Genomic DNA, 19,769 nt, shown 5'->3' with positions numbered 1-19,769 from the left:
TTTCGCTATATCAGGAGGTCCATTATACCAGGAGCATCTTAAAAACCTTCATGTAAGGTACAAAAATGCAGTAACATTTATTGGATCACAAATGATCAGTTTGGAAAAATCACTCGCATTAAAATAAAAAAAACTGTTCCAAAAGTTTCCTACGTAACACATCTGTGTTTTGCAAAGTTCTCTCGCTTTGCTCTCTGGGCATAATGTCTCTCATGCGCATCTGAAGCATTTAGTGCTCTCCAGACTGTCTCAAAAGCTGACAATAGGGCATGCTTAGTAGGGAATGGATTCAGGTTTCTCTTCTTCTGCTTCCTCTTCAGTTTCTTGAGTAGCTACGACCTCTTTACAAACTAAAGAGGACGCATAGACTTTTGCACGATCCCCGTCGAGTCCGAAAAATCAGACGGCGACTGTATTTAAAAATAGCTGTTCTACTCTTATTCAAGTTGAGCCAAACTCTCACTATTTGTACAGCCCTAACTCTAGGTCGATTAAAAATCATACCACAAATCCTATGGTCTTCATCAGAATTATCTTCGCAATCTTCTTCACCATCACAGCGGAAAGCAGCTTTGATGCAGCGGCCATTATTACAGGTGAACTCTCCGGGTCGGCAAGTGATATCTAGGAGACAAGCAGATGAAATGTGATCTCATCTTTCAGAGCCAGAATGCTGCTGCCCAACTGTTACAAGCTTACTGCAAGCTTCTTCGTCCGAGCCATCAGTGCAATCGATATCCCCATCACATCTCCAGGTTTTGTTGATACAGTAGCCAATAAGCTTGCAGCGAAACTCATTCACCTTGCAAGTGAAGTCTGCAAACAAAAGATGTTTCCACAAGGACATAATCACATTCAATTCAAACCCCCAGCAATAAAGCTCCCCAATCATAATCACAAAATAAAGTTTTTGTTGTTCTATCAGACCTTTAAAGGACAATCTCGATTAAAAAACCGATTATATCTTGAACGGCTACACCAGCGTGTTACGCGCCTTGTAGTACATTCTTTTACTTTTAGACCAATATTTTCCTGCACTAGTATCTTTGAAGATTCGTTTTTTGTTGAAACAGCTAGGAGGTTAGTAGAGCCTGTTAGAAGTGTGTTGCACTACGTTTGTGTGTTGTGCTTATGGCTACTTGTTTGCATCATGCTTTCTCTTAGATCCTTTTGTATTTGTGAATAGAGCCTGAAGTTTTAGGGTGAAACCCAATTTTTATCAGGTAAATTGCCCTCACTGAGATGTCTGCAGGAATGCACACTAACTTGTTTGGCAGCAACTGTAGTTACGCAGTTAGTTTGAGTAACAAAGCCCGATGTCTCCCAGAATTTAGGATACTGGAAGTTTTTCCACCCGAATTCGCATGAATATAGAGCATATGTTTATTTGCCCAATTTTTACCCCCCCCCCCCCCCCCGCCCCGCAATCTAGAAAAAATATTCCCCGAAAACTTCAGGCTTTGCTTGTGAAGTATCATAACCCCTTCTGCTTGGGCCAGTTACATCCTGCAGTATTCTTAAATAAATAAATAAGTGTTTGTTCTAAAGGAGTTCGGGTCTATCTGGCGTCGGAAAAATTTCCCTATTGCATCATTCAGGATACATATCCTGCACATACGTAGATGTATGTACACATACATACATTGTATCTTTGGGTCTCCAAAAGTGTGTGTAAGCGTAACATGATGCAGAAAATAATACAATTCAAGATTCTGTCACCATTGACTGTTATGAGTCCACTTATGTTACTCACTGCAGTTGAGCTCGTCACTGCGATCTTTGCAGTTGTACTCCCCATTGCAGCGAAGGCTTCCCCGAATGCAACGCTTATCTCCACATTGGAATTCTCCATCCAAGCACGAACGAGGTTCTGCAAGATATGTAAATATTCCATGCTGCTCTTCAAAGGCACTGTGATCAACGAGTAGGTGAACCTGTCGGAGTTGGAGAAAATCGGAGTTTATCGGATAAATCAGATTTTTCGCAAAAAACATCGGAGGCAGTTTACCGGATAAATCCGGAAAGTCGGAAGCCTAGCTATAACGCACTGCTGAGCGAAAGTATTTTGCATCGTGACTCCTGGTGGACAGCTTGACAGATGAGGCAGGATTATGACAGACGTTAAATGTCACCTCATTGCTCCTTTAAAGGCATAGAACTCTCATAACCAAGCCAGCGAAGAGGAGCACCTCAACATGTGAGCCGCCATGATCGATACGGTAGGCCTATCGTATTACAAGCAGTGGAACCTACGAGTTTCCTGCGCCGTTGTTTCATGTTGCAGCACAAGGTTTAAACCGTGCAATACTCGTTCTCTAGAGAATCCAAGCGCACAGGTGATGGCAGACAAAACAAACACACTTCGCACACGGCATGGCACCCGGAGCAGAGTGGAAGCGGAAGCGGCTTGCATTGGATTGGATACCGTTGCGTCGAACGTGCCTGGTCTTCACACGTGGAAAGGCTGTGGCGGAACCCTGCCCAATCCAAAATATCGAACATGGCGCCTCCCTGACTTGGACATTGGGAGAGGGTCTTGCCAAGGTACAACTCCTTTGCTCTCCCCCATCACTCTCTCTCCCGGAAGCTTTTCTTCTAGCCTTTCTACTTATGATTTCTATGTTTAAAGGTGGGCGGAACAGAGGCCTCGTGCACGCCATGTAGGTCAGCAGCACTTGTCGTCTGGAGCTCAGAGCTGTCGCTGCACTTGTCGGAGCCCATTTTATTCGTCGCGGAACATGCTGCAGTTAAAAACTAAAAAAATTTGGGGGTCACCTCAGTGCTCCTTTAAAGGAGGTTTTGAAAGAAAAATAGCGTAGGAAGCTGTTCTTCTTTTGGAGGACAATGCATCATCTCACAAAGCAGCAGGACGATGCAGCTTCTGAAGGATATGCAATTTGAATGCACCGAATATCCGCCATACTAGCCGTGTCTTGCCCCATCAGACTATGTTTTGTTTCCAAACCTGAGACAAATTTAAAAGGAAAGAGATTCTCGATGGACTCGGAGGTGATAATGTAAAACCTCGTTAATTGGGATCGCGCGGGACCCACGAAAATGTTCGAATTATCCGATGTTGAAATATCGAACGGACCACAAAATACAAGGTGTACGTGCCGTTATGAAGGTACTTCTATTTTGAAAATAACTGGGGAAGAGTTCTTTGCTTTTGAGAGCAGAAATGTGCCGTTAAAACAAGTTTCCTAGAAGAATATTTTGTGGTACGGATTACGGCCTCAGTTAATGAACAGTACGAATGTTCGGTTACGTTACGGATAGAATTCACAACAAATTTCATTGCCAAGCAATTTTCGGGTCGGTTCCAATTTCAGTCCCTGTTTCCAACAGACCTATTATACAGCATTCTCATGAAATTGAACAAAACATTAAACTTTTGTTGGAAAATTGTGTCATAGATAAAGAAACCCCCACTTTCTTTGTTGGTTTGCAAGGTGGTGACATACCACACTCATTGGGGTCTTCATCGGAACCATCCCCGCAGTCGTCATCAAAGTCACAGCGCCAGTGACTGGGAATGCAGTGGCCGTTCTTGCAGCGATAGTAGGATGGATGACAGGAGGCATTGCGACACGATTCTGGCTCATCTTCTTGGGAGCCGCAGTCATATTCTCCATCACACTTCCACGTGAGGGGGATGCAGCGGCCAGAGTCGCAGCGGAATGTATTGGGGGGACACTGCCTTTCGCCTGGAATGTGTCAAGAGAAATGGCAGTGTGTGTAGAGTAGGCTTCTGTTTATTCCACGTTTTACTGAATTTGATTGCGCTGGAAGGTTTCGGTGAGAACCCCGCACTCTTGTATGGATTAAAAATAAAGGTGCGAGAATATTGAAATTTTCTAATATGAATCAAATATGAATACAGTCGGACCTCGTTTTATGAACCCTCGATATACGAATTCCCTCAACTTACGAACGGCTCCACAGGGAACCAAACTTTTTCCGTGTATTTTGACCTCGTTTTACGAACCCTCGATATCCGAACTATGAACGGATTATTAGGGAACGGACCCAAAGTAGCCAAGCCATTCTGACCTCGATATACGAACGGGCGTTACGAACGTACAGAGGACAGGCCAATGGACCGGAGGATAATGAAAGTTCCTCAGTACATGCTGCCAAGGTCAAACATACAATGTCCCAACGTCACTACGTTCCACAAACATGATTCACCATTTCCTGAAAGAATAATTCAGGCGTTTACAGCCGAACGGTTGTGAGTTTGGACCAGGTCTCCGAGATGGAAACATCTTGCCGTTCCAAGAGAAGGCGTTCAGTCCTGACAGCCGGTGACAAACGTAATATTTGCCGTTTGAAACAATCTCATTCGCGCGCGATATGGTACTTTGAGGACCGGGTAGATGAGTCAAGTGTCAGACTTCTGTCATCTCTTCTAAACAGGATAGACCCTGCCGAAAGTATGGTGCAAAGCACAATTACGCAGTATTTTCAAAAATAAAACTTATTCAAATCAATTTCTCGTGTTTTTGTGAGGTATTTGTGCACCGCACTCCTCGGACCTCGATTTACGAATACCTCGATTTACGAACGATTTTCTGAGAAACGAAGGGTGTTCGTAAAGCGAGGTTTGACTGTATCTGCAAATTGCCCTTCGAATATTGAATTGCATTTCAAATATTACATCACAGTATAAAGGCCTGTAAAAGTATCAACTTGCAACAATTGAGCATAGGAAACTAGCGTGGTTGCAGTTGTGTGCTGCTGACACACACATACATACACACTCTGAATGCTAGCTCAAGCTGTCGAACACACTTTCTCGGAGTGCCCAAAGGCGAAACTTGAGATTACAAAATTTGAACTTACGGCAATTTGATGGCTCGTCTGATCCATCGGAACAGTCATTATCTCCGTCGCACATCCAGACGTCAGGAATGCAGCGAGAATTATCGCACTTGAACTGGTTGCTGGGGCACATCTTGGGGGCTGAAATCGATAAATGGCTTCTTTTTTTTTTTTTTCTTTCACTAGGCAGGCACAGTGCAGAGCAAGCAGTCCTTTTCACTAACCTATGCCTGAGGTATACGAAAGGGACATCACGTTTGCAAGTTTCCAACAAAAGTAATGCTGAATGCTTTATTAGTGTGGCATGCATTGCTATAAACCACTTCTGACACTTTTCCGCTAAGCAAAGAATACTATTTGGCTGTACAGTCAAACGTCATAACGACGAAACGCAGTACAATGAATTTCGTGATATAACAAAATAAAATTGACATTCCCAGTCAGGCTGCCATAGTGAACAATGCATTTAACCCCCGCTAGAACGAAATAGTTTTAAGAGGGCATCTCAATACAATGAAAGGGAGGTTCTCAAAACAGCATGTACTTGATCCCTAGAACATGTCAAAGTTTGAAGACACATGCAAAAAACGCAAGCTATGGTGCAGCAACGAACGTGCGTTACTTTTTTCTTGGTTCATGTTGGCCATAGAGAGGCATGACTTCATCTAGCGTGCCCAAACTAACCTGACCTAACCTGCCATCCCCTCAGTGCCCTATGGAGCATTTTCAATGCTATAATTACAGCCTAAATGTCTTTGAATGTCATTTAAACACCCGTTTTTATTTTAATTGTCGACAACTTTGCTGCTAGCGAACTTTCACTCAAATGAACTCTTTCCCGATACCCTTTGAAGTTCGTTCACGTGAAGTTTCAAGTGAATAGGATCAGACTTTTCCCCCCACTTATTCCCTCCCGAATCAGTTTAGAATCAATCCCGGTTAAACCCAGTTTCTCCCCAATTCCCATCCCGTATCATGTTGTACAGTCGAACCCGCATGCATCGAACCTGTATATTTCGAATTATTGCCTATATCGAACATTCAAAATATCCCCTCGAAAATCACATGTAAAAGTATAGCGCAGAAATATGGTTTTATCGAACTTTCGAGCCTCGGAACACCCGATATACTGAACATCGAGTCCCTGAAAGGCGGCTTCTCCAGAACACTCGTGGCTGGCAATCTCGCACCCTCGGGGAGGAGGATGGGAGGAAAGAGCCAAAACGAGAACAAGGGGGCTTTTCATTTTCCATTACTCCGAGTAGAAGAGGTCTGTCCCATTGCCTTTGCGTCCACCACGTTTGGGGTCGCGTGACAGTGCTGCAAAGCGAGCTTCACCTAAAGCACACAACCGTTAGGTGAAGCCGACTTGCAGTATGGTGACGATGGCAGTACCTCCCTCTGTTTACAGTGATGAAATGTCGCTTCGGGAAATAGAAGCTGATGTTATCAGGCAGAGCTGGAAGTCCGTCAGGAAAGCATCAGTAAATTTTTCCAGCCCACTAGTCACCTTTGGAGTGAAATTTGTTTTTTAGGGCTGATCGATTATTCAGACTTTTGCGCAATCCCCGCAGACACCAGAAAATCGGACAGCCACTGTATGCGGATTCGACTGCGTTACGTGTCAGTTGCACTAGCTAGTACTAGTATAATCTGCACTGTCTGTTAGTGTGTGTCTGTCGTAAATATTGTTTGAGTGCAGCAACGAAGTATGCAAAGCACCTTTGATATTATACAGTCAAACTCCTTTACAATGAAACTCAGGGGACAGTAAAAAAAATTTGCAGTAAAGGTATTTTCGTTAAAAAGGATGTCCATTATTGGACCTATAGGGCTCCAGCGGGACTGCAAAAAAATTTGCTGTAGTGGTAGTTTCGTTAAAAAGGTGTTCGCTATAAAGGAGTTTGACTGTACAGTCAAACTCCTTTACAACGAAACTCAGGGGACAGCAAAAAAATTTGCAGTAAAGGTATTTTCGTTAAAAAGGATGTCCATAATTGGACCTATAGGGCTCCAGCGGGACTGCAAAAAAATTTGCTGTAGTGGTATTTTCGTTAAAAAGGTGTTCGCTATAAAGGAGTTTGACTGTATAAGATGGGGCATATCACAAAAATCCAGAAGTATGCACATTTGACCAAAGTGTGCACTTTAATTAAGGGCCGCTTGCTGCACAGAAAGTAGAAATAACCTGGTAACTCCCAATGTATCAGCACCAGGTTTCACAAAGTACAGGTTTAAAAATGGCACCTGATTTTTTTCTCCCAAATGTGGGAAAGGCATTTCATCTTTAAAAGGCCACACCCTACGGCATATGCTGTCTATTTTTCCTACTTACGACAATCCTGCTCATCCTCTCCAGTACTGCAGTCCACATGGCCATCGCAGCGGCTTGTAATAGGGATGCAGTAGGACTGGAAAGTGGCATTCCTTGGACACTTGAACTGGCTTGGTAAGCAGGTGTACTTATCTACAAGCCAAGAACATTGTGATTAACTGACAAAGTTTAACCAGTATAAACACTGTAGCCACCAAAGATAAAGCTCTCAGTTGTTAGCGCACAACTGGGATAATTAAATTGTGACATACGTTGCCTTAATTTTTGCGGTTATATTCCAGGGTATCCTCGTAACATGGCTGGGACAATCTAATTTATGAGCATGTCCGTCTCTATGGGCAATACTGTTCAAAAATCGCTCGCCTCACTCGAATACGTACACTGACCCGCTAAAAGCACAACCAAGTTCTGTTTGTGTTTCATTATGAGGATTGTGGATATCAAACAAATACTTGTCCATCCGAAAAAAGCTTGCAGAAATGTCTTTCTGAAGCTACACAGCTTGCTTCATGACCCAGTCGAAAATCACAAGCTGGAACCATTTGGAAGCTCAAGTAGTTCCATCTAAGCTGGCTTATCGAATCCCAGCATAGACCAGCTCAGGTGGATCCACCTGAAACCAGCTTTGACGGATCAAGCTTGAGCCCTTTCAGCTGGGCATTATCCAGCCTAAACCAATTGTACATGAACTCCAGTTCTGCTGGAACCATCTCAGCTGGTTAGATTTCCTGCATAGATCACCTCGGCTGGTCTCCTGTGGTAAGCTGGAACCAGTTCAAACCCACAAGAACCCTTCGGAACCAGCATGATCCCTAACTGGTTCCGGCTCGTGATTTTTGGCTGGAGACCCACGCTCAATGGGATAGGTTCCATTGGGCTTTCCCCATACAAATTAAGGAGGAAAACATGTCCAACCATGTTAACACTTTGTCTTTGTACGCCCTGGACATGAAGACTAAAACAGCAGAACTAACCACAGTCATGTTCGTCGTCGCCATCAGCACACTGCATACGACTGTCGCACAATTGGCTGGGTTGGATGCAGAATCCGTCTCGACACTGGAACTGCCCAGGACTGCAGTGGAAAGGGGGACACGAGGGGGGCTCATCCGAGCCATCCCCGCAGTCGTCTTGGGTGTCGCAACGCCACCACGATGGGATGCACTTGTAGGTATGTTCGCACACAAAGTGAGACCTGGGTTATTTACAAACAAAAATAACTGTTATGCTTTATACGGGAAACTTTTGAGCAAGTTTATATATAAATAGGGCCCGACTTTTTAGGGTTAAACCCGTATTTGCCCGATATTTACCCCCCGAACGAAATCTGTAAAATTCGGGTTTAACCCGAATCTACCCGAAAACATCCGGGTCGCGTGGCACACTCATAAGCGTGCATTAAAATAAAGTTTAATAACATTGCTAAACATTAGTTCTATGTTAAGACAAATTTTTATATATAAAAAAAAATCACCCGAATGCACCCGAATTCCTGACGACAGAATATGCCGTAACGGGATTTAACCCGAATACACCCGAATTTTCAAATGAAAAATATCACCCGATATTTACCCCCCGAATTTGGCCAAAAATAAAACCCGAAAAAGTCAGGCCCTATATATAAACAATAAATACTAGATTTAACACTCAATATATTAATATTTGCATCTCGTTTTCATCAACTTCGTTGTCCTAAATTGTCCCAAATTTGTGCCGACTGTCCCGGAACATTGCAGACTGTCCCGGTTGTCACGTTATTTAGCAGACATGCCTGTAGACAATGTGTTTTTTACTGGTTAGCAATACTCTCACATGGACAAGGAGCGAGAGCTGCATTTTTTGCCATCTCTCTTACAACATCGGAATTTCGGGCACATGTGCTGGCAACTGCTGTACGAAAAGCCAGTGCCAAAGCTGTGTCGCCAGTGTGTTCTGTGTGTGTCTCTCTCTTCTTTACATTTTTTTAACAGGAAGCTTTCACTGTGCTTGCACATGTGCTAACGGAGGACAACAGGCAGTATGACACCTATTAGAACTTGCTTGAAGGACTGGGAAAACGAAGGCATCGGAATGGAAGACAAGAAATCTGTGGGATGCGGATATCATATGAGGCTCCTGAGTCACCTCAACAATGGATGGTACGATTGAAACAAGATTCAAGAGCATGAGGATTCACAACTTCACAAGAGAAAGCAAGCGAGTCAGGGAAACAGGTAGACCTGCAGGACACTTTTCAAAAGGAACAAAGTCTCCAGGTTTGACAGCGGGCATTCAACGATGACCTCTCAGAAGCACTTGAGTGTGCCAACATTCCCTTTCACGAGCTCTATCATAAATGGCGATTACGACTTGGATGCAAAACGAGCACTCTGGTTTTTGCCTCTCGTCTCTATAGAAGTGGAGCGATCGTTCTCAGACTTTCAGAATCTGTTTACGGAGAAAAGGCAGAACAAAAAAGACGCTTGAAATGTTCCTGACCACACCCTTCAACGCATGAGAATCGGTCAGTTTCAGTGATGCGAGACAAGTTAAAATAATCTAAAGCTAATAAAAGCAGCTTGGACATACTCGGGTATGCTGTCCCGGAAAGTGTCCCGATTTTTCGGCGTTTCCTGTCCCACTTTCGTCCCGATTTTAGTATTTTTTTTGTCCAACTAATCCCAGCTCTAGTAATGATGAAGTGAGATGAGTTTGTGGGATGCTGCTGCGTGCGACAAAGTTTCGCATCAGCGTGTGCTCATGCTTGGTTAGAATGCCTACCTTGGCAATGAAAAAAAAAAAAAAGAAAACTTGCACTACAATGGGATGCAAGCTGGAAACGCTTCATGCGAATTTCCCAATTTTCTGGCGGAACGAAGCTACGCATAATAAATTGACGAATGTACGTGTCCTTGTAGTTGCAACCAAATAATGTGAAGTGTTGTTGCAAAAGGAATGCTCCATTTTGGGACTTTATTTTCCAGTGCTCTGCAACCCCCACCTGCGATAAGAAACTCTTTCTTGACGCTAGTTTTGGAGCAGTTTGGCACAATATTGCGGATTTTTATCAGGATGGTGCAGTGAATCTCATTTGGGACAAAATGATTTTGCGCAGGAGTGGAATCACTGTGCATGTTTCTCTGAATTGTTTCCTCAGATCTATGTTGCTATTGAGTAAGTTGTGCTGTAAATGCCAAACAATTCTATATATCAAACTAAGGCAATTGTATTACACTGAGCATACCTGCTGCAGTTGTTTTCACAGGAGACCCCATCATTCTGCAGAACGTAGTTCTCAGGACAGGCACACGTCGACTCTCCACCGGCTTTCAGCAGACAGAGCGTGGAACACCCGCCTCCATTTTCACACATGTTGCCGGGTACTGAAGAGTACGTAACAAATTATAATTCGCTTTGTTTGCCTCAACACTCGCATGATCAATATCTACACTGCAATGGCAGGTCTTCCGATTCAAGAGTTGAGAATATAAATCATACACGCGCGACATGCGCATACGTTGTGCATACGTTAGCTTGCGAAAAGCCATTCTTATCTCGCGATTCTTTTCCGTGGGGGGCAACAAGGTCAGACAAGAGCTCTCGGGGGGGGCCTTGATGTTGGGGGTCCTTCTAAGCCAAATTTTTATGCCACGAATTATTAGACAGCGTAAAACCAGGTGATATCATGTGAAGGAACAGATTTCAGACAACCATGAGATGGCAATGGGTAGTACAGAAGGTCAACGACTTAATGTTCACCTGTGCTTTGGTTTTCATCAGGTTTAACCCTACAACATAAGGCTTTACACAGAACTTGCGTCAGCACCGTCAGTTTGGTATCGTTTTTAATGTTACCATAGAGATTCCTCATAGAGCAGGTCACTTGCAAGAGAGGCAAACGAGGGAAGGACATACATATCCGCTGACGCAGGGGGTGATGGACTTGCAGATCCATGGGCCGAATGGACGTGCGCACCACTGTGGTTATGTTGTTGCAGTGGTTCTTGTGGCAGCGCAGTACGCTCTTGCTCTCCCAATCTGTCCAATACAGCTGGTCCTCAAATACAGTCATTGCAAACACATGGTGCAAGGGGAAAGACGGACCTGTCACACCAAAACGCACGACGTCACTCAAAGAAACGGGTGACAGAATGGAGAGAACTCACTGACCGTCACGAGCCAGGATGCGCACATGCTCCCCGTCCAAGTCAGCCATGGCAATGTAATCGTACTTGGCATCTGCCCAGAAGATATGCTGCGTGACAATATCCAAAGCCAGGGCATTGGGCCAACCCAGAGACTCCACAGACTCGTTGATCAAGATGCGAGCCCCGGTGCCGTCCATCTCTGCTTTTCCGATGTACGGGTGCTCACCCCAGTCTGTCCAATACATGAAACTAGAGACAATAGTGTTACATGTATTAAGCTGCAGTGAGACTCGAGTGATGTTATGCAAGCCAGAACACCCAGAGGCACAGAAGGCAAGGATAATGCCTCGGAGACTCTCACAAGGAACTGTTTGCGAATCTCAGGTTTGCAGTTGAACCTGCTGGATTGCGAGGTTCAATCAATTTTAGAATTTCTAGACAGATTTGCCAAGTTAGTCTTCATCTTTCTAATAAAAAGTTAAAAATGCTGTCACTACTACTACCACTACTACTAGCTACTACTACTAAAATTTAAAACATCTGCTTGCATCTGTTCCTGAAATTCCATCTGAAAGTGAATGTTACGAATATTCACAATGTGCAGGAAAACAGAAACTTTGTTTGCGCAGCAGCAGCTTTTCGTTGCGCCAACAGAGCAGGCTAGGTTGCTCACATTATAGGTTTCTTTCTTCAGGGGTTCCCAATTTTTTTATTTTTGATCGCTACTCATTGATTACAGCTGCACACCACATACACATTCATATACACATTGGATGCCAATTTGTTAGATTTTCTTCTCGAATCCCACAGGAATCCACACCCCAAACTGTCTGGCCCACAGCCGCAACCCAGAGGACATAAATGCAGAGGCGCTTGCTAATAGAACATGATTGTTTGTTTGTACCTTTTGCCCCAGCCACACTCTAGCACTGCCTCCACAACTGTCCCAACTTCCCGCACTCTCCTCTTTTACTAAAGGGGGCGAGGGCAGCTACAAGTGTGCCAAGTCCTGAGGCCCCCTGATGTGCAATGTGCTACTTATCCCAGTGCAAATCCCCACAACCTCTCCTACAACCAATTAGAGGTTGACTGGTTGTTATTTGACGAAAATGATGATGGTCTTAGGTTTTAATGAATGGATTAATTGAATTCAGCTCGGGTTCAATGTATGATAAAGATGTTGTAGCTTACCCATCATAAGGATCAACGACTATGGCACGTGGTTCTTCAAGTCCTGTTCGGATGAGAACTTTGCGGAATGTTCCGTCCAGCCGTGACACCTCAATGGTGTCCTTGCCTTTGTCGCACCAATAAAGATTACGTCCCACCCAGTCGACTGCCAAGCCATCAGGGTTTTGAACAGTTGTTGAGTGGAGTACCTACAAAAGGAAGTAATATACAGGGTGTTACCCTATAAAAGTCTACCCTCGCCGGCATGCCGTGCTCGCTAATTACTCAATGCAGGCGGTACAATGTGTTGCCTACGTATAAACCTCATAAGGACATTCCATCATGGTTAATATCGATGTGATCGAGTATCGTAACGCAAAGTTATAGCGCAAAACGTGAGGTTTCTGTAGTCAAAACAGCCAAGATGGCGCCTCTCAGTTAGCAGACGACATCCCTTTTGGGTGTCGTCTGCTGAGTATGCGTCGGCATTTTTCGTTCCTCACGTTGCTTACTTCTGAGCAAAATACGACAGTTACACGAAAGCGAAATGAAAACTGCAGTTCCATCCGCCTGGCAGGATATGCACCACGTTGTCGTGTGGGGACCAGCATGTCAAGTGCTCTTCTCAACGCCACCATCTTGGTTGTTTTGGCTATGAGAATTGCACGTTTTGAGTTATAACTTCGTGCTGCGGCACTCAATCACTTTGAAATTTACCAAAATTAAATGTCCTTATGAGCTTTATATAAAGATCACGCAATGTGCCACCTGCATTGAGTAATTGGCGAATACGGCATGGCGGCACGGGTAGACTTTTATAGGGTAACACCCTGTACACTGTAAGTTGGTTAAGCTATCCAGAACTCGAAGATTTTCTAATGTAAACGTGTGTTCTTCAAACTTTAACTTTAAACAACTTAACAAACAAGTAACTTTAGAAGAAAAAAAAGGTAGCACATGATGGTTCAGTATGGTTCAGAAGAGGTAGGTGGTCATGAGAACATACTTGCTGCTGCTGTGTGTCATTGAAGCACAGCCTTTTGATGGTGGACCCAATGGCAGTCACCTCGGACCAGTAGATGCAATTTTCCAGAGAGTCAAAGTCTAGAGCCACTGAGTTGGTGAGGTTGTGAGCCAAGATGTCGGATTTTTGTCCGTGCAAATCAATCTCCCGGATGTAGTAACGATTCGATAGCAAAATGGAGGGACGTTCCGCTGTTGAGAAATAAGCCACACATAATGAATCTCAGTCTCTTCTTCTTTTCTTTAAGTCTATCTTGAGCTTATGAAAAAAATGATGCTCGTTCAAACAGTTCCTTTGCATCACATTCGCTTTCGATGTTGTACTTGAATGCTACATATGTGGTATACTTACGAGCTTTGCAGGTATGGCCACTGTCCACTGAAACGTAGCCATCCGCACACGTGCACACATAGGAGCCGTAAGTGTTTCTGCAATAATGCGTGCAGGGAAATTCACGTTTGCACTCGTCCACATCTGCGGGTGAAATACATGAGCGCATTATTTTTTTCCATAGTCTCACTCATCCTGCATATCTGTCTCACCTTCGCAGACATGCCCGTCCTGCTTTGGCTCGAACCCTGGTCGGCAGCTGCAGTTGTAACCAATGGGAAGATCTTGACAGATGTGAGCACATAGGTGGGGTGATTCCACGCACTCGTCGATGTCTTTATTTAGGAAAAAAAGGAAGGAGACATACGTGTAGGTAATGCTTTAACAGCAAAGGATGAAAGCTTCAAAGGCATAAGTTCTTAAACTGTGTTTTGCGGAACACAGTGGTTCCACGAGCAGCTCGTCGCCTCCACCCCGTCAAGACGCCCTAACTCGAATGGCTTGGCTTGCAACAAAATCCGTCAGTCGGGCAAACGTTGGCCCAGCCCGGTGCTACATATGGTGCTATGATGACGTCATAGTCAATGTGCGTGATTCTTAGCACAGTCCCAAGGACCTGGTACTTCCAAATTGTTTACGGTTCCCACTACTGGGTGAGCGCCCACACAACAGGTAATGGTGGATGGATTTTCCAAAGAGTGTCCATATCATAGTTGACCAGGGTCCTGAAATACTTCAAAGGGTGCAAAAGTTCACGGTTCTGTGAAGGAGTAACAATGGGATTATCCATAGTCATCTGCTGTGCTGTTGCATCACAACATGATCTTATATATATATATATATATTTATGTGTATATGAAGCCTCTTACACCCTCTCTCTAATAAAAAGAGTACTCAAGTAGTCCATCGGCCTTGGCACACAATATTCAACATGGATGAGGACAAACTCTCGTGGTTCGAAAGTGACCATCGTTCCCTTCTTTGCTTTGGTTGGGTGGTCAAAGCTGCGCGACGGTCATCAGTTGTGCACACTGCTTCCACAGCGCCCAAGAACAGGCCACCAATAACCTCTAGTCGACCTTTCTGCCATTACGGGCGCCCGCCTATGTGCGGGAACACAGTTCTATTCCTGTAGCATTATGAGTAAGGTCATTCCATGCCAAATGATCCAAAAATACCTACTGCTTGACCCCCCCCAGTTGTTTTCCGAAAAAATACCGTAAGTACTCCGTCCTACCAATAGGCAATGTTTTTAATAATAATAATAATAACTAAAATTACCAGTGCTCTCATTATCACTGCATCACATAATCCATCAGAAATCAAAATATACACATAAGGTGCTAAAAGCATTAAGCGTGCAAGCTTACTACAGCGAAGTTCATCAGAGTAGTCGCCACAATCATTTTCTCCGTTGCAGGTGAGAGTGCTGTTGATGCAGACCTTGTTATCACATTGAAACTCATCATTTGGACAGCCCTCGGACTTAGACGTAGTCACATCTGCAGAGCAGTAAAGAAAAATGCATCAACAAATTTGTGGTAGTTCCAGGGTGGTTGTTGAATATCTTCGAACTGAATCGTACATCATGAATATATTCATAAAGATGACGACACTTAATGCCATCCCTCACATAACCCTCGCAACATTTACTTTTATTCCTTCATCAGCTCTCTGACAATAAACTGCACCTCGCTGTGATTGTTTGAGTTGAGCATGCGCCGCTCTTTTGGCACACCCAAACAGAGAGTATGGGATACCTGGAGTGTCCACTTAACAGCAAAACACAGCTTTGAGGCATTACTAAGGCCCTCGGCTTTCTGCTGTGGCAAATTCAAAATTCCGCGACACCACCTTGTGAATTGTGCGATTTTCCGTGTTGAGCAGTCAACAGCTGCTTGAAATAGGAAGCACTTAATTTTCTTGGATAATGTGGGAACAAAAACTATTTTATAAAATTACAGATTCAATGCACAGTTGTGGCTCAGCATTACATACATGCTATCTTGTGTTCTCCTCTGATGCGGTCTGTCGCCTGCAATCATTTTATACCTGCTGAAAAATCTTTCAGCATCTACAGAGTTTATAGGAACTTTATAGGAAGGGATTTACAATATATGCCCTGGAGAAGTTACATTTTATGTACACCTCTTTTTGTTCCTGGACTGTAGCCATTATTTAAAAGTCTTCACTTCTTAAAGGCAACCTCCCAGATATCAAATCAAAATCCGCCACTGCTACCGCTAAACTGTATACGGGAGGGACGCCGCTCCTTCTTCAGGCGAAGTATGCACAATAAACTTGGGCTAACAGTATCTTAAGCTAAACTACAATCTCTCTGTGTTTGTCCTGCGGCATGGACGATTTTGTAAAGCGGGCTTCAATTTTGTAGAGCAGGCTTCACCTCCTTCAGGGAAGCGTTAGGTGGAGCCCGCTTTCAGGAGGTTCCGTTCGTATTCGGTGGACAGTCGAATATCCCGAAACCCGAATATTGGGTATTCGATTTGGGAATTGAATACTAAACTCTGTAGATGCTGAAAGATCTTTCAGCGGGTATAAAATGATTGCAGATGACAGACCTGTCTTTGTCAGAGGAGAAATCAAGATATCATGTATGTAATGCTGAGCCACAACAGTGCTTTCCATCTGTAATTTTATAAAATATTTTCGTCCGCACATTATCCGAGAAAATAAAGTGTTTCTTATTTCAAGCAGCCGCTGACTGCTTGCCGGGGAAAATCGCGAAATTTACAATTCAGTTCCGCAGAATTTTGAATTTGCCGCAGCATAAAACCAGGGGCCTTAAGTATGGCCATTCCTGACATGTCGCATGCACGTGCTGTGCTGCATGAAGAAACGGTGTGATACTCACGACACAATTCTGGCCGTTCATCCGATCCATCGCGACAGTCGTCCCTGCTGTTGCAGACTAGATATCGTGGGATGCAGCGTTTGTTTCCGCACGTAAACTGATCGTCCAGGCATGGTGGCCTCTCTGGGAGTACAAGAACACTGCCAGTGAGACCTTACAGTGGTGCAAATATCTGCAATCTTCTACACAAACTATCAATGTGTGGTGCACTGCAGTGATTATTCACTGCATATAGCGAATAATCGCAGCGCAGTCACAATTACACTTGTATTGGATTTGGTGTGTTCCCATACCAAATGGGTTCCATATGGGTTCCATGAAAAAGTAGTTAAAGCACTTATGACACTGTGATATGCCACATTTACACGAATAATTTGCGCATAATGCTTTAAGCTGCGCATAAATTTCACAACCCCCGTGAAAATGAAAAAATGTCCGTTCTTCAGGAAAAGAAAAAAAAAGAGGACGTCGTGGATGCTAAAGCCGGCAAGCCATTTCCTTTTAATGCGATGAGACAAAAGTATACGCATTTAATGATGAAAGTATAAGCAGATGGCACATCGTGTTGGCATAAGTGTGGTGACAACGCTACTTGGATCATCAAGCTACAGGTGGCCTGTACTGTATATCGCGTCACTATTCCATCACCATAGGAAAATGAGAACATATTAAAACAGAGAAAACCAAAGATTTAAGGTCTCGCAAAACATAAGGGAGGAAGCATGAAGAAGAGAATGGCTCTTACCACAGGAAGATGGCTCATCAGAGCCATCTTCACAGTCCTGATCACCATCGCAGTAATAGCTTGCTGGGATACAGGCCTGGTTGAGGCATTTAAACTCTGTGTCCTTGCAGTTAACCACCGCTGCATTGGGAAAACAGGAAGCAAAGTGCAAGTTACAGAAAAAAGAGAGTTTGTTTATGAAGTGGATTCGCAGTAATTTAAACTCCAAGAAGAAACAGATTTTTGTTGCGATTGTCGTAAGTTTGAATTATGACAAGATCAACTTTGATGTTGAACTATGAACTACAACTATTCCCATATTCATGACTCATTATACAGATAGAATTCCTTGAATTTTGTTCTGCATCATTGCTGCTACATAACACATATCAACGAGACATCAACACTGCAATCCAATGCTTCCGCAATGTGGCTTTCGAAACATTGCTACAACGTAACATATGCAGGCCAGAGCAATGCAATATCAACATTGCAAAGTAACATTTCTGCAATATGTTGTTCCTGCGGCATTGTTGCAACATAACAGAGGAGGATGTTAGTAACATATAACATCAAAATTGCACGACAATACTGATGCGATGTTACAGAAACAATTTGTGTTGACCGGAAATCTTCCCTCGTTATTGGCGGCAGCAACAACATGTTAGCTTCGATCAAACACCGAGTTCTACTCAGAAATTCGCGACGTCCCTAATCAATACAAGGAATGCATCAGTCAACTCACGGCAGTTGAGGTCAGCATGTTCATCTGAACTGTCCAAGCAGTCCCCTACGCCATCGCATATCCATGAGCGTGGTACACACTGGCCTGTGCTGTTGCACTTGAATTCATTTTCGCTACATGGGCGATCACCTGGAAAAAAAATTAAAAATACGTACAAAAATGTCCCAATCTTTCACTTACACAATGTTAAAAATAGTTGTGTTTTGCAATCTCTTTCGCCTGGTTTTCCCATCATAAAAAATGTGCACCAATGGGCGTCGACATGTTTCTATGAATAAGGAAGTTTTACGGATAAAAATGTGTAACCAAACCACATAAAATAAACGTGCTGGAGAGCCACGAATGCACAGCCACCCATGGCAGCAGCAGAAAGAGTTGGGTTAGAGGCTGAGAGGGAGAGAGCTGAAGACATTCATGGAAAGCAATTGCATGTTGGCCCTGTGTCCACACAGCCATGTGCATGCCTCCCATTATAAAGTCAAGATGAGCCCACACCACCTGGACTAAGCAAGGCCCGATCACTACTTGAACCTGAACCAAAATCATAAGCGGTCTCTCAACCGCTCTCTCAACAGCTAATGTTGCATTCGCATGTGGTGTGCCCTCTCACCCATTTCTTAGGAACAGTGGGAATTTCAGTCAGATTCAGTCAATTTCAATTACCAGTCAGAATTCCCTTTAAGTTATAATGAGACAGACTCAGAGCCATAAGGCACTTCCCTCCTGTAATGTGCAGGCTTCCACAATATCTCGCCGTATCACATTTGCCGATCTATACAGCACACTGCATTCCTCGAGAACGGCACGATGCCCACAATTTCTCAGTTAAGGCGGAGATTTGGGCAAGCTGGTACATAACTACGTAGAAACAGCGCAGACACGGGACACGAAGGCTAGTCAGCGCTCTGTATGTGCACTTGTTTCTTCTTTGTGTCCCTTCTCTGCGCTGTTTTTACGTAGTAACAATTCCTCATGTTTTCTCAGGCACCAAGGGGCAACATTTCCTTGTTTAGTTCCTTGGTGTTCTCTCAATCTGGCTGATTTATAGAGCCTGAAGTTTTCGGGAAATATTTTTTTTTCTAAATTCGGAGGGTAACAATCGGGTAAATAAACATGTGCTCTAAATTCGTGCGAATTCGGGTGGAAAAACTTCCAGTATGCTAAATTCGGGGAAAAATCGGGCTCAGTTACTCAAACTAACTGTACTGGATTGGTACAAACTGTGATGTAACTGCATTTGCTGCCAAACAAGCTAAGTGTGCATTCCTACGGACTTCTCAGTGAGGGCAATTTGCCGGGTAAATATCGGGTTTCACCCTAAAGAGGCAACCTTCAATTCGGGGTGCAAATTCGGGGAAGAATCGGATTAAACCGTGAAACTTCAGGCTCTACTGATTTACGACCACATCTTTCAAAACTGCAAAATTCACCGAGATTCCCAAAGCGAAGCAGCGTTACTTACGACAACCAGGTGCTTCATCTGATCCATCGGAACAGTCGTGCTGTCCGTTACACCGCTGTGCAAAGTTGATGCACTTCCCATTGCTGCATTGGAACTCACCCTCGGCACATTTATATGCTAAAACACAATCGTCTGGTCAGATGCAAATACATACAA

General features: G+C 43.9%; 1 protein-coding gene across 1 annotated transcript in view; it reads right to left on the bottom strand.

The window, feature by feature from the left end:
• LOC135389106 (prolow-density lipoprotein receptor-related protein 1-like) overlaps positions 1 to 19,769 on the bottom strand; it is a 99,745-nt gene that overhangs the window by 22,145 nt on the left and 57,831 nt on the right. Inside the window, exons 48-66 of the mRNA XM_064619085.1 lie at positions 19,614 to 19,730; positions 18,152 to 18,280; positions 17,428 to 17,547; positions 16,683 to 16,805; positions 15,181 to 15,312; positions 14,023 to 14,145; positions 13,832 to 13,954; positions 13,463 to 13,671; positions 12,478 to 12,665; positions 11,309 to 11,535; positions 11,054 to 11,242; positions 10,383 to 10,521; positions 8,134 to 8,354; positions 7,160 to 7,291; positions 4,846 to 4,965; positions 3,465 to 3,707; positions 1,754 to 1,870; positions 700 to 816; positions 505 to 624 (exon numbers count right to left, since the gene is read on the bottom strand). Coding sequence (XP_064475155.1) covers positions 505 to 624; positions 700 to 816; positions 1,754 to 1,870; positions 3,465 to 3,707; positions 4,846 to 4,965; positions 7,160 to 7,291; positions 8,134 to 8,354; positions 10,383 to 10,521; positions 11,054 to 11,242; positions 11,309 to 11,535; positions 12,478 to 12,665; positions 13,463 to 13,671; positions 13,832 to 13,954; positions 14,023 to 14,145; positions 15,181 to 15,312; positions 16,683 to 16,805; positions 17,428 to 17,547; positions 18,152 to 18,280; positions 19,614 to 19,730 — 2,889 coding nt within the window. The remainder of the gene's footprint in view (positions 1 to 504; positions 625 to 699; positions 817 to 1,753; positions 1,871 to 3,464; positions 3,708 to 4,845; positions 4,966 to 7,159; positions 7,292 to 8,133; positions 8,355 to 10,382; positions 10,522 to 11,053; positions 11,243 to 11,308; positions 11,536 to 12,477; positions 12,666 to 13,462; positions 13,672 to 13,831; positions 13,955 to 14,022; positions 14,146 to 15,180; positions 15,313 to 16,682; positions 16,806 to 17,427; positions 17,548 to 18,151; positions 18,281 to 19,613; positions 19,731 to 19,769) is intronic.

The sequence above is a fragment of the Ornithodoros turicata genome, chromosome 3, assembly GCF_037126465.1.
Source record: "Ornithodoros turicata isolate Travis chromosome 3, ASM3712646v1, whole genome shotgun sequence".
NCBI classification, from domain to species: Eukaryota; Metazoa; Arthropoda; class Arachnida; order Ixodida; family Argasidae; genus Ornithodoros; species Ornithodoros turicata.
The sequence above is the reverse complement of the archived record's forward strand: the minus strand, read 5'-3'. Positions and strand labels throughout refer to the sequence as shown.